The sequence below is a fragment of the Pelmatolapia mariae genome, linkage group LG20, assembly GCF_036321145.2.
Source record: "Pelmatolapia mariae isolate MD_Pm_ZW linkage group LG20, Pm_UMD_F_2, whole genome shotgun sequence".
Lineage (NCBI taxonomy): Eukaryota > Metazoa > Chordata > Actinopteri > Cichliformes > Cichlidae > Pelmatolapia > Pelmatolapia mariae.
In genome coordinates, this window is record NC_086244.1 from 32,969,954 (window position 1) to 32,984,097 (window position 14,144).

The 14,144-nt window shown below is 42.4% G+C and overlaps 1 protein-coding gene across 2 annotated transcripts in view; it reads left to right on the forward strand.

Annotated features, from left to right (window-relative positions):
• The first annotated feature begins 2,277 nt into the window (after positions 1-2,277).
• mtcl2 (microtubule crosslinking factor 2) overlaps positions 2,278-14,144 on the forward strand; it is a 97,297-nt gene continuing 85,430 nt past the window's right edge. For both annotated transcript variants that reach the window (XM_063465099.1, XM_063465101.1), the window contains exons 1-3: positions 2,278-3,638; positions 9,418-9,519; positions 9,803-9,925. In XM_063465099.1, coding sequence (XP_063321169.1) covers positions 2,652-3,638; positions 9,418-9,519; positions 9,803-9,925 — 1,212 coding nt within the window. In that variant the 5' untranslated portion in view covers positions 2,278-2,651. The remainder of the gene's footprint in view (positions 3,639-9,417; positions 9,520-9,802; positions 9,926-14,144) is intronic.

Sequence of the window (14,144 nt, forward strand, 5' to 3'; positions counted from 1 at the left end):
GAAAACTCGGATTGGATTTAGGATAGAGGTAGTGGATTGATCAGCTGAACCAAAAGTGATTTTTCTAGCACCTTTTACGCTACCCATCATATGTAAATGACAGTGCTTTCATTTAATTGGTTATATTATTTCATTCAGAGAGGTTTGGTGTGGTCTCACTCACTGGATGCTCCTTTAAGGTGTGAGGTTTCATTGCAATGTGTTTCAAACATCCTCTCGGGGTGCAAAAACAGTAAAAATGTTGCATGCATGTTTGTTTTGCACAGTGAGATTTTTAATTTATCTGGCTGAATCCAAATGCGTCAGAAATACAGATGTGTGTATCGTGATAGTTGTGATCGTTCACACATGACAGATCACACACAGAGTGAAACGTGGCAGCAGCTGCTTGTCATGGACTGAGAACGTAATTGCTCCATAATGTGTTTAAGTTTAGAAAGTCCTACAATAGTGCTATTTTTGTAGCCGCGTGTTTACATGAATTATACAGATGTAAACACAGCACAGCCCACTGCTTCAGCACATAGCAAACGGCCATTCACCAGCCCTGATCCCTGAGTGGGAAAATCTATTCTCATGGCTTCGATTCTGTGTTTGTTGTCCTCAAGTTTCTGCTCATAAAACATTCACAGAGTTTGAGTCTGACAGTATGGACTGAATCAATATGGTTTGTATTGTCTCTGTGATGAGACTTTAGTCAGATGACGGTCACAAGCACCCGCAGGACGGGCAAAAAAGGAGCCTTGGAGAATAAATGTTATTAGAAATGCTGCTAAATGTCATAATGTGCTCTAACTGTTTGGAAGAGTGTTTACACACATTTGTTGAGCCCACTGAGATTGCACCATGCGATGGTTATTACTGGAAATCTCCGACTGTGTGCATACAGGGCAGGAGATCTGGCACTGCTTTGCAGCTTTATTGAAACAAAAATGCAGTTTATGGCTGACGATGACACGGCCCTCCAGTCAGTTATCAAAAATAATGCACAAACACATTTAAAAAATCAACTTTATGGTTTCTACTTACACTGTATATGCTAATAAACATGCTGCACAAGCAAATACGGCTTATTAAAAAAAAGACATTTTGGTGTCCAGCTTTAGACCAAGATTTTGGTGGACTAATATCTAACACGTTACTTGAAAAACCTCCCACGGGTATCCAGTTTGGTTAAGATCTGATGATTGTGTGAGCTGTAGCACAGGCTCCACTCATTTCAAACTGTTTGGTGAGCCTCCTGATGACCTCTGAATGAGACCCTACCTATCAGGAAATGTTTCACTATGGGATAAATGTTATCACTTAATTTTCCGCCTATCTGTAAGTAGTTTATCTTGAATGGTGATGGGTCTCGTGGGTTTTTCGGCCATGCCTTAAAACCCATACAATCTCTTTAACACAACAAAACAGAGAATTGCCTGACTCAGCGCTCCGTAACATTTAACTGCATGTGCTAATTACAGGATATCAATAGCCGCTTAAGGTTTAATGATTAGTTGTGATAGAATAATGGTGGGACTGTGAAAAGGGATCTCCAAAGGTTACAAATTTAAAGCTGTCGGAGGCAATAAATAATGGGGAACAGTGGGACAGTATGCAGGATAATAACAGCCTACAGTCTGAGAAGTAAAAGATAAACAGGTGACAGAAAGGAGGGGAACAGAAGGGATACTATAAATTGCATGCTTTATTTAAAACAAAAGAAATATTGTTCTTTGACACTATTTTTCATGTGATGTTTGCAACAAACCTATCTACCTAAACTTTAAGAAGAAGAAGAAAGATTTGCTTGAGTGTGATGTCAGAGGAATCTTTTGTTTGTTTGTTTGCTTAGAAGGAGACAGATAATCTGAGCCCTACAGTGTACTCTACATTAATGCACACATCTGGGGTCAGGTGATGCTCTCACCTCCCACAATGCAGCTGTATGCTGTTGTGACCTTTCTTCTATGATTTGCGCACATGTTAAATATCTGTTACTTTGGAAGGAAAGGTTTCTGGTCTGGCTGCTACACACACACACATACACACACACGGCTGCTTTACTGACCTGTATGAAAATATTTTAAGCTGACTTAAGTGTGCATAAATGGGTCCTGTCCTCCGAGCCCTGGAGTCTCTACACAATATTTTATTTATTTATTTATTTATTTATTGCTGTGTCTTACTGTTTTTCTGATATCTTGCATTGGTGGCGGCAGAGAGCTGCAGAAACGAGACTATCTCTCTCCTCCAGAGCTACATCCCGTTATATGAGAGGAGAGAGAGAGAGGTGACCATAGGCACCGCACTGCCTCCTGTTCTCACCCACAATTCCTCTGAGCAGGAACCGGCTAATTTGTGTCATCGAGGCAGAGAGAGGGAGATCCCGAGGACAGGAGTGGAGGATCCAGCAGAACAAAGCGGAATAATTGGTGCATTTGCGGCACACAGAACTGGAAAACTGGATTGTATTTATCTTTTCTCGAGCTTTTAGACTCTACTTCCCGCTTCGTCCTGTTGCGTTGCAAGCCTCATTGTGGCCGGAGTGATCTCCTCCTTTTGTGTGGCTCTGCAGTTGTTTATTCGCACTCCCAACTTCTGCCTCCTGTTTCTGCAAATAGGAGGTTTCGTTTCTATTTTTTCTCGTATCAGCCTAAACGGAATGAATGACAAAAACAAAGGAGGTTGATGTCCACAACTCTCCGACTCACCTCGTCTTCGCCTCGCCCAAGGAACGAAGACTCCATCTCCGGCAGAAGATGGAAAGCGGAGGCGGGACGGAGTGCTCGGATAGCGGCCAGGCGCAGCACGCGGTGCCCGGTCAGCAGCCCGAGTCTGCGGACCTTTCTGCCGTGCTGTCCGCTCACACTCCAGGCGAGAAGAAGAAGATCAACCGGGCCCCATCTCCGGCGAGACCGAAGGATGTACCCGGGTGGTCGCTCACGAAGATCCGCGGAGGGATTGGGACCCCGACCCTGAGTGTCAAGCCGGGAGCCATTCATCTGGGTAGCCGCATATCCAGGCGCAGCCCCGTGGGAAGTCTTGCTGGGAAGGACGGCAAAGGGGAGAAGAGTGGTGGCGGAAAACCCGCCGGCAAATCCTCCCTCTCTGGTGGCTTGTCCTCCAAGGGCTCGGCGTCCAAGGCCATCAAAAGCACCGTAGCGCGGAGGAAGGTGTCGGACGCCAGCATAGGATCCGATGATTTATCCAAGGATTCTGGATGCGCCCCGGGGAAGCTCTCCCCAACCGACAGCAGCTCCGAGCTGTCGGACTGCGCCTCCGAGGAAAACAAGCTGTCCACGGACGCTGTGAGCAGCGACGCCGAGTCGAGGAGTAGCAGGGGCGGCGGGCCGGAGTTAGAGAAGCCGCTCAGGGATGGCGCGTTGGCGGACAGAACCAGCCAACAAGCTGCTGCTGCTGCTGCTAAGACCACCTGCTCCTCCGGAGAGAAGGACCGGCTCTCCGCCGGTATCGAGACGGGAGAAGGGAGCATATCCCCGGGCGAGGAGCGATCGGTCACCTCATTTGATAGCCGGGTGCCCGCCAGCACATCTCTGGCTTTCTCAGACCTCACAGAGGAGTTTATGGACAGCATGCACGAGGAGTTTGTCAGGGAAATAGAAGAGCTGAGATCTGAGAATGATTACCTCAAAGTAAGTTCAGCATATGTCAGCTGGTGTTTTTGAAGTTGCTTAACCTACATAGTGCTTCACAGGGTTTTAACCTTTTTTTCAAGCAGTGACACCAGATTTTGCATGGGTTCCCATGAAAAACACTCCTGACGTTGGTCACATGCATACACCTGGCCTATTTAGCAATTTGACGTCAATATCATTTTTTATTCCTTAAACAAATCATCTTCCTGTCATACTGTTTTATTCCAAAGTCTGCCTCTTAATGTCACTCTGACCTGCTTCTCACTGTGTAGAGATTCCTTTGGATGCCTCCCAAGAGTACTCACTACAAGGATGTTGATGTTATAGAGAGTCTGTCTGCACCCCTGGCCACGCATGAGCACAACATGCTGCTTCCTGGTCACAGAATAGGTTTCTGATAGAAAATCTGCAGTTGCAGAACTGCGAAATACTGTAAATGGTTAACAATGGTGTGCTGTGGATTGAGATTTTGCACTTGGTGTTCATCACTTGTGCTTTGCATGCTGGCACAGTGGAGGTAAGGTTCATTCTGCTGCTGTATTCTGCTTTGCTCCTAAAGGCATTGTTAATAGCATTGTATTAACACAGAGGTAGAGCGCTGTGTGATTGCCTAAAGATTCTCAACACCTAAAATGTGGAAGTAAATATGGAAATCCTGCAAGTTCTGAATTTTGAGTGGTGTTTTCCATAAAACTGCAAAGCTCATATATTAAAAAAGAGACAAAAATCCTCTACTGGCAGCATCGGTATCAAATTCCTGTTGTCTGTCAAACACTAAAGCATCACTCTTGAAAACAATAACTAAACAATTGTTGCATTATCCCAAAGTACCTCAGCTCACAGGAGGATTTGATTTCATCAGTGTTTTTGATAGAATAGGCATCTCACAGCTCCCACAGTACATCTGCAGGCAGTGAAATGTAATATATACATCGAGCTGCTGGTCAAGCCTGCCTCCAGAGTGATTGATTAAGGCAAGGATCAACTAGGGAGCATATCCCCTAGCACTACCTGGCAGTGACCAGACAAGCCAGTGATTGTCAGACATTGATTGCCTGTGGTAATTGATTAGCAGCGCTTGTCTCTAAGCAAAAAGCACCACCCCGTCTTTCCCCAGGAGTTTCTTTAACTGTTGGGGGTGTTTTGATCTTTGGTTTAGTTTCTGGTTGCCCACTCTTGGTCCCCAAAATACTCCTTTCTTTCGTCATTAACCCACGTCATCCTAGCTGGTGCATATTTGGTGCAGTGTGTGGCTGCTGACGGAATATGGGGCATCATATCACATTGGACCACGGCAAAGCCCCACGGGAGGGTTGGCAGTGAAGTAAGTCTGGCTGTGTGTGTTGTTGCAGCTGCGAGGAACACCTGGTTAGTGATCAGACGATCAAAACAACATGCTGCAGAAGCATCAGGCTCTCAGACTTATCATAAATCCTTCCTCTAATGCTCAGTCTCCAGTTCCTTCTCTTTGTTTTCCGCCGCTTCAAAATTCATCTTTTTTCCCCTCCTTCATGCTTTATATCTCCAGCCTGCCAGTCTTCCACTGCCATCCTATGAATATGCAGACTCTTTCTGGGTGCCAAGCTGTTTCCCGTTCAGTTGGTAATCACCGTAGGAGATCAAAACAGTTGGCAGCTGTTTGAATGTCATTAGTGGTGACTTTATACCTTACTGTTTGTGTTTCTGTTGAAGCTACAAAAGAATATCCGATTAGATGTTTCACGTACCGCGCACGCAGCATTACTGACACCTGTACTTACATTCCTGCTTTCCTACACCATGAACATACACCGCCAGGTTGTAGGTGCCATGCTGACAAACAGTTTGACAAATTGTTGAACGCAGTTTAGTCACCGCACGCCTTGTCAAAGGGGGAACTTACGCTCAGCATAGTTGAATCATCATTCAAGTCCACATGCTGTATTTCGACACAATAAACCAGGAGTAGGGACGTGCTGCTATTCATGTTACGCCTAACCTGACACGGTTTCACAAAGAAAGACGAGATTTTATGGATTTAATTTTTAGGAATGTCCGTCCTGTGACTGCAATTTAAGCAAACAGATGTGCATCTGTGCAGCTTGTGCAGATGGCTGTTTTCACTTACCGATTAGGAGTAATTTAAATTGTAAAAGACGACTTTGGTAGTAGAGTTAAATAGTTGAAAACATAGTGGTAATAAATGCAATGGTGCCTTCAATGAGTCATTTGATCATTTGTTATGATGCTGAAGGCTTAATCTGAAAATAATAATAACAATAAACATACAGGATCTATGTAAATATAGCAAATGTGATAGAAATGCACAAAATAACAGCTTGTATGCTTCTTGTTCTGCTACCTAATTGCCTAAATGAACATAAAAACCATGCAGATCCACTATGTTTATGTTTTGTGTTTATATTTAATTTAAGTTTAATTCCTCAGACACAAGGTGTTGTATAATCAGGCCCATCGTATCACCCCAAAAGAACACTTTGCTCTGAGACTGGTTCCTCTGGGATTTAAAAGTAGAATGGGAGGCAGAGCCTTTAGTTTTCATTCCCCTCTTCTGTGAAACCAGCTTCCAGTTTGGATTTGGGAGACAGATACTATTTCTACTTTGAAGGTTAATCTCAAAACTTCCCGTTTTGGTAAAGCTTATAGTTTTGGCTCTGTCAGGTGACCCTGAATCCTCCCTTTTTAAAGCTGCACTTGTCCTAGACTGCTGGAGACTTCCTGTTATTAACCAAGTGTTTCATCTTCACTCCTCTTTTTTCTTTTCACTCACTCTGTGTTTTTACACCGCTCCACATTTAATCATTAGTTATCATTTATTTCTGGCTCTCTTCCGCCGTGTTTCTTTTATCCTGTCTTCGCCCTCTTACCCCAGCTCTATGTGGCAGATGGCCGCCCCTCCCTGATCCCAGTTCTGGGAGGTTTCTTCCTGTTAAAAGGGAGTTTTCCCTCCCCACTGTTGCCAAGTGCTTTCTTATAAGACGTTGTTTGATTGTTTGGGTTTTCTCTGTATTATTGTAGGCTTCTTTATAGAATAGAATACACATATGAATGTAAGAATATGAGAGTCAGATGAAAACCTGGCAATGCCACTCTCACGTACAAATAAAGCTGTGACAAAATACTGAAAGCAATTAGCTAAATCACCTCGTTCAGTCACAGATGACAACGAAATATGGTGGGTTTCAGATTTGCAGAGCCAGGTAGGGAGGACTGTTATCACAGCAGATGTGTGCACACACTCATTTCTGACATTAACCACTCTGGCTCACTAACACGACAGCTGATTGGTTGATTTCTTCTCCTGACTCGCTCACATGACAGAGACCTTCTTCCCTGTTCTTCTTTAGTTAGCTGTGAAAAGCAGGTCAGTGGACCATCTCTCTCCCTCAGTCTCAGTCTCTCACCACATTAACTTATGATTCCCTGGTTTCGTGTCCTCACTTCCTCACTCTCTGCTGTCATGTTTTATCTCCCTCTCCATCTAGATAGTTTTCACGCTCTGTTTTTTTTTCCGTATCTGATTTTTCTTTTCCCGTTTCCCATTTACATTCCCTTTTATTGCTTTGCTGTCCTTTCATTCTTTTTCCTCTGTTTCAGAATTTGGGTTTTGTTCTTGTGTCTGCTCTTTCCCTTTGATTCTTTTTCACGTTATTAACTTTCATCCTCCTTTCTTTTTACTTCATTCCATTTCTCTCGTTCTCTCTGTTCTCTATCACAGATGTGTAGCAGTGGCCAGCGGTGTGCCACTCACAGAAACATTACTAAATCCATCCATTTTACTTTACCTGCTCACATGGTTATGATTCATACTTGTACAGTTTAGTGCGTACGTAGTGGAGACGCAGGCACACACTGCTCACTGTTCGTTTTGCTTTTCATGTTGTGCACATAGTAAACATACAGACACAAAAAAATACACATGCACACACACCCGCACAGCTTGTTGTTGCTGCACTTGGAGCTCTGCAGAAGCTGACCCACATTCTCTACTGTAGTAAGTCATGACAGCACTACTATTACTACAGCCGCTCATACTCATTTTGCTCATTATGCTAACACATCACCCACACAAACACGCTCATACTTACAGGCAGGGATTTTTGCCAGCACACGTTCATTTAACAGTTTTGTAAGCACATCGTCGTGCTTTGCCGTAAAACAGAGTGACCTAGACTTTTCTTTTTTTTATGGGGTGTGATACTTGATTTCATTGGAAACACACACAGAGCTGCACCTTAAATATGATTCAGAAGTGTGATGCAATTCATGCTGTCAGGCTGAAATTAATAATTCATCTGCATGTGACTAAAACGGGGGTAGATAAAAACACTGGTTTAAATGAAACATTTATACTGGTCTGTAGTATTTGTGAGTTGTATTTTAGTGCAGTCCCACACTATCCAAATACTCTGCTTAGATTTTGAATTTTCTCAATGCAAAGATGCCACATCCTGGAGTTTGCTCCAAGGTGTGCTAATAGCTATACCCCGACCTTTGGCCTCCTTAGCACTACCTTCTGGGTGAGGCAAAAAAAGAACAGTACAGTTCCATGTCATATTATGTTACTCGGTCCTTAACATGCAGTTCTCTATTTTGCATGGCCCCTTTTATCTGATGTAAGAAAATATTACACAGCAGCTCATTTTAAGAGGACACTGATTGTTATGCAATTATGAGGGTGATAAAGAAGAAGATGTAGTCATACATTCAATTCAATTTTTCAATTCAATTCAATTCAATTTTATTTATATAGCGCCAAATCACAACAAAAGTCACCTCAAGGCGCTTTATATTGTAGAGTAGATACAGAGAAAAGCCCAACAATCATATGACCCCCTATGAGCAAGCACTTTGGCGACAGTGGGAAGGAAAAACTCCCTTTTAACAGGAAGAAACCTCCGGCAGAACCAGGCTCAGGGAGGGGCGGCCATCTGCTGCGACCGGTTGGGGTGAGAGAAGGAAAACAGGATAAAGACACGCTGTGGAAGAGAGACAGAGATTAATAACAGATATGATTCAATGCAGAGAGGTCTATTAACACATAGTGAGTGAGAAAGGTGACTGGAAAGGAAAAACTCAATGCATTATGGGAATCCCCGGCAGCCTACGTCTATCGCAGCATAACTAAGGGAGGATTCAGGGTCACCTGGTCCAGCCCTAACTATATGCTTTAGCAAAAAGGAAAGTTTTAAGCCTAATCTTGAAAGTAGAGATAGTGTCTGTCTCCCGAATCCAAACTGGAAGCTGGTTCCACAGAAGAGGGGCCTGAAAACTGAAGGCTCTCCCTCCCATTCTACTTTTAAATACCCTAGGAACAACAAGTAGGCCTGCAGTGCGAGAGCGAAGTGCTCTAATAGGGTGATATGGTACTACAAGGTCATTAAGATAAGATGGGGCCTGATTATTTAAGACCTTGTAAGTGAGGAGCAGGATTTTGAATTCAATTCTGGATTTAACAGGAAGCCAATGAAGGAAAGCCAAAACAGGAGAAATATGCTGTGGCATATACATGGCAGCAAGAGGTGATTGATGGACTACATTACGATCTTGGAAAGTTTAATGGAGTGATTTTCTGATGACAATGATGATTGCCTTGCATTTATGACAAAAACCCTGTGTGTGCATATAATGCTGTCAGCTCTTTACAGCCACTTAGAGCCTGATGTTCAGTCAGAAGTCTTTACACCTTCTCCACAGGTTGACATTGGAGGAGTACTTAGCTATGTGTAAAAATAACAGACGCACTTATATACTCTCTCATTTTCACTGTCCCAAGGATGAGATGGAGGAATTGAGATCTGAGATGCTGGAGATGAGGGACATGTACATGGAGGAAGACGTTTACCAGTTGCAGGAACTGCGGCAACAGCTGGAGCAGGTATGTGGTTACAAAGACAGACTGGTTTAATGAGCCTGACTTATCGCAGATCTTGCAAAAATGACCTCGTGAAGAAAGAATTCCACTTATTTTACATCTGAAAAGCAACTTTGGGCTCCAAAAATAAATGCAACAAATGCCCTTTCCTGCCGTTTTATGTTTAATGCATTTCTTCTACATGCACATGACTGCTGCAAGGAACAGTGCAGTGAAGCAAAGTGCTAGACATGGATTAGACAGCTGATGCATAACATGATCTGCTGACATTGCCCCTGTTCCTCAGGCAAACAAGACCTGCCGCATCCTGCAGTACCGGCTGAGGAAGGCAGAACGACGCTCTATCCGCGTGGCCCAAACAGGACAAGTGGATGGAGAACTGATACGAACACTGGAGCAGGATGTAAAAGTAAGTGTTCTGAGCTGGAGGTTAAAAGATGTGCGGACTCAAATGAAGTTGGTCTCAAAATAGAGTCAAGTGGAACATCGTTAGCTGTCTTGTCTTTAATCCCAGCATCTACTCTAAGGTACTCAATAATAAAAACCCAGCTGTCAGGTTTAATTAGCTAACGAGTTAATTAAACTTCTTCTACCATCTTTGATCTTTAGAAGTAAAATATACAGAGGTTCAGGCATTACACGCTTGACCTCTGGGCAACCACTTTTAGTCAGTCTTGGAGAATCCAGCTTGCTGCGATTTGCCGTAGACTTGGCATCTTCAAAGAAATTGTTTCAAAGGCTACAAGATCATAAGTTCACTGCACATGGTTGCATAATTTTTGCTATGCAACGGTCTTCAATCACTGTTTTTGTGACATAAGAGAAGATAGGTTTGGATACAGTAATGCTTTCTGATGATGTGTCTGTATATGGAGGTTCCTTTGACCCAGTTTTTGGTCACACTCTGAAAGTCACAAAACTGCATCGAGTTGGAGCTTTTGTTTTTGAAGAATTTCCTTCCTTTTGCTATAAAAGGACTATTTGTAATAACCCACTTATACAGGCAATTCATTTGATCAGTCAGGAAACCCCCACCAATGATAAAATTGATACATTTTAGACACAATAAATGTGTCTATGTGCACAATCTGTTTTGGTAGGGCCTTGCAGTAGCTGTACAGGAACACGGTGAGTTTAGGGCAAAGCCTTTGTGTGTGTGTTTTGTCACACTGACCCTGGACTACCGTTACTCTGTGTGAAATTTATAGCATTCCTCCAACATTTTCCACGTGAAGGACGACACAATGAGGGCTTTTTATCCTCTAAGAGAGAGGGAGCGTGCGAGAGAGTGAGACCGTGGAATCACTCTCGAAGGGCTTCCCGCCCGCTGCTGCTGTCTGTCTCTTAGCTGCTGTCTCACCATCTGGTTGTTTTGGAAGGAAGGAGGGAAGTGAGGACGGACAGAGGGAGGGATGAGTGTACATCCTGTGACTAAAAGGGAAGAGGGTGATTGGTCAGTGTTTGAAAATTCAAATTGGCCAATGAGAAAACAACTCAAAGGCAGAAGGGAGTCCCTGTTTGAATTTAGTGGCCAGTTGTCATGTTTAGAAAATGAGAGGGGAGTGATGGCAGGGATGGTGCATGGAAAGACTAAAGCTTGAGGGAAAAAATGAGCTAAGTCTGCATCTGTTGATTGCATCAGCAAAGGGGAATCATTAACACAGAAAGCTGAAAAAAATCACACTGCTGGGAGACAAGTCTGCCCTCTCTGTGTCTCTCTCTCACAACACATGGCTGATTGTGCCTTGTTGCCGACAGGGCCAAGGACTCAGATGCCAGGTCAAGTTACAACATACTGTTCTGCATGTGTGTTCGTGTGTGTGTGTGTGTGTGAGTGTGTGTGTTTGCATGCATTAAGCCCTTGCTAAGCTTCTCTTTCTCTAGTGTGTATCAGCCACTCCTCTGTTTATTCTGGTAGCTTCATTATTCGTATTTTAAAAACACACACTCTACCTACTCCTATGACTCCACTGTGATTCAGCTGTACTGGGAAACTTTAATCTTCACTTTGCTTTAATAGGAGTTAAAAAAAATTGACGTTGTTTAAAGGTTTTCAGTGTTGCAGATTTAAAAGCTCTGAATTTCTGACTCAGAACATAAAAGTTTAATTATAGAAACAAGCGAAATTGTTTGGAGACTCTCCAACTTTGCCATTAACTAAGTCATAGAAACCAAAATCATCCAACTGTCTGTAATGTGCCATTTGTTGTACAACTAAATGTTAGCACTGTTGCATTTTTGTGCACATTTTAGTAACCCTAAAGTTATGACATCAGATGTGTGAAAATAATCAAAGGACATTTTTCAATAGGAAAATGTTCATAGGTTTGAGTGGAATATTGTCTCAAAAATAAATGCACAGTTAATTAAGCAGTAAGATGCACAAAACATCCCCCAGTATATACCCACAGTAAAAGTAAAAGTACGGCACAATGTACCGTTTTAAAATGAAGCAGTTTTCTGTATTAATTTTTTAAGGATTTTTTCCCATATTTTTTAACCACACTGAATTTGACCATTTACTCTGTTTAAAAATCAATAATTTACTGGCATAAAATTACTTGGATATTTTCCTTTTTTAAGTGAAATCTTTTTTAGTACCCTTATAATGGTTCATCATAAGGGGATGCATCATAAAGTTTTACACAAAGTCTACCAGTGTAGCAATGGTATGCTGGCGTCAGTGTTCTTATCCTTTAATAGGCATGAAGTCCAGAAGGCCAGACTCAAAAAAGCCCAGTGTTTTCATTTGTACACAGAAGTGCATTAAGTAGTAGCTCTATACTGCCCCTTTCATAGTGCAATGTAACATAAAGCTATCAGTTTAGATTGAGTGGCTGTTGCTCCATAAGATCAGCTAGTGATCCAAGTGGGTGGTAAGTCCGTGAGGCTTTGCAAGACGGTCATAAAATAACTATTAAACATTCACTGATTCACCTTTTTAAATTACTCAACTAAAATCAAACCATACAAGAAAAAAGGTCCACTTTGGTTTTCACTCCTTATATGTAAGTTTCGTTTTGACAGTGGGTTGAAAATACATGTTTCTTTGCATTTACAGTAGGCCTCACAAAAGCTTGGTGCAATGCCAAACAGATATCAAGCATGACAGTCATACTGATTATCTTAAACAAAAGTAAACATGAGTGAAAATCTCAGTGCTTCTTCTTCTTACTCCAGAGAAATGTGCAAACCTATTGTATAAAACGTTTTATTGAGCTACGGTTCTTGTGGTTGACGCGCCCCAGTGTTTTTGCACTTCATGGTCCAACTTGACCTTGATTTGCCGAGCAGCTCTGCCCTGAGCTGCTTTGCAAAAGTAATTGGCTTAACTACTGTTGATGCATTAGATTCGATGACTCACTCGCATGCAAGTGGAAACAAATCAGCAAAAGTACTCCTACAATTTTGGTCACACATTTGGATCCCTCCTCTCTGCCTTTCCTTACTCTGCCTCTTTCAGCCTATTCTCAAGGCCTTTAGTTGTCCTTTAGGGAGTGCACGTGGGCTGAAAGTCAGATGGAAAAAAGACAGAATGACAAGTGAAAGAAATGGTGAACTAGAAAGAGCGTGTCTTCACGCTTATGTGTTTGTCATGTGAATACTTTCTGACACAAACATGTCCTTATGTACATCATGTGCTCTAATTTGTGCCCATTTAGAAATCTTGCGGGTGTCTGCTTGCATGTGACTGCCTGTGTTTATATGTGTGTTTGTAAGGGTTCAGTGGGTCTACAGCCATCAGACTCTATGAGAATTCCTGACATCATTTCCTGTCCTACTCACTCACTACTCTCATTCCCACAGGCAACAGGCATCTGGACACACACAGAGGAAATAGTTGTTAGGATTCTCATGATGTTAGCTCATTGGTACTTCACATTTCCAGAAAAAAGTCAGTTATTCACTTGTCTTAAGGGTGTGACTGTATCTGACTGTATCTCAAGTAGATTGTTTTTAAGATGATTTCCACCTGAGAACAAGTAATATTTTAAAAGGATATAGTTTTAAAAGGTAAAACTTTTAAGGTGAACTTACCTTTTTCAGAAGATGAGTGGATTCCCTTTGTGAGAGAGATTTACAAGGTGTTTAGCATAGCTTAGCATTGGGCCTGGAAAGTGCGGACCTTGAACGCTTCATTTAAGTTGCCCAAATAAGGAGACACCCCTGCCCTCTGCAGCAGTGAGTGTAAATCCGGACAGCTTTACGGTGGTTTGTGCAATGGTACCTGTGTGCAGTCTGTGCTCCTGGTAATGTCAACACGATATATAAAGTAGACCATAATAATTTGACAAATATTTATGAATTCTTTTTCTCATTTTTCTCTGTTTTGTCATTTAGTTCAGTTCATTTTTTCCATTATAATACTTCCTTTTAACCATCTCTGTACCACACAGTAGATGTGTGTGTGTGTGCGTGTTAGGGGGAGGGTGCTTCCTGTAGATGTTCTAATATATGCTTTGTCACTTGGTCAAGAGTCATCCTGCCTCTCACTCATTCATGCATGAACATTATACAGACTTCCAGCTGAGAGGAACCATATTTTTCAAAAATATACTCAACTAACCACAAGCTATAACCTCAATGCATCTTGAAAAGTTAAGGATTAGACAAGATGTCGTCACTCT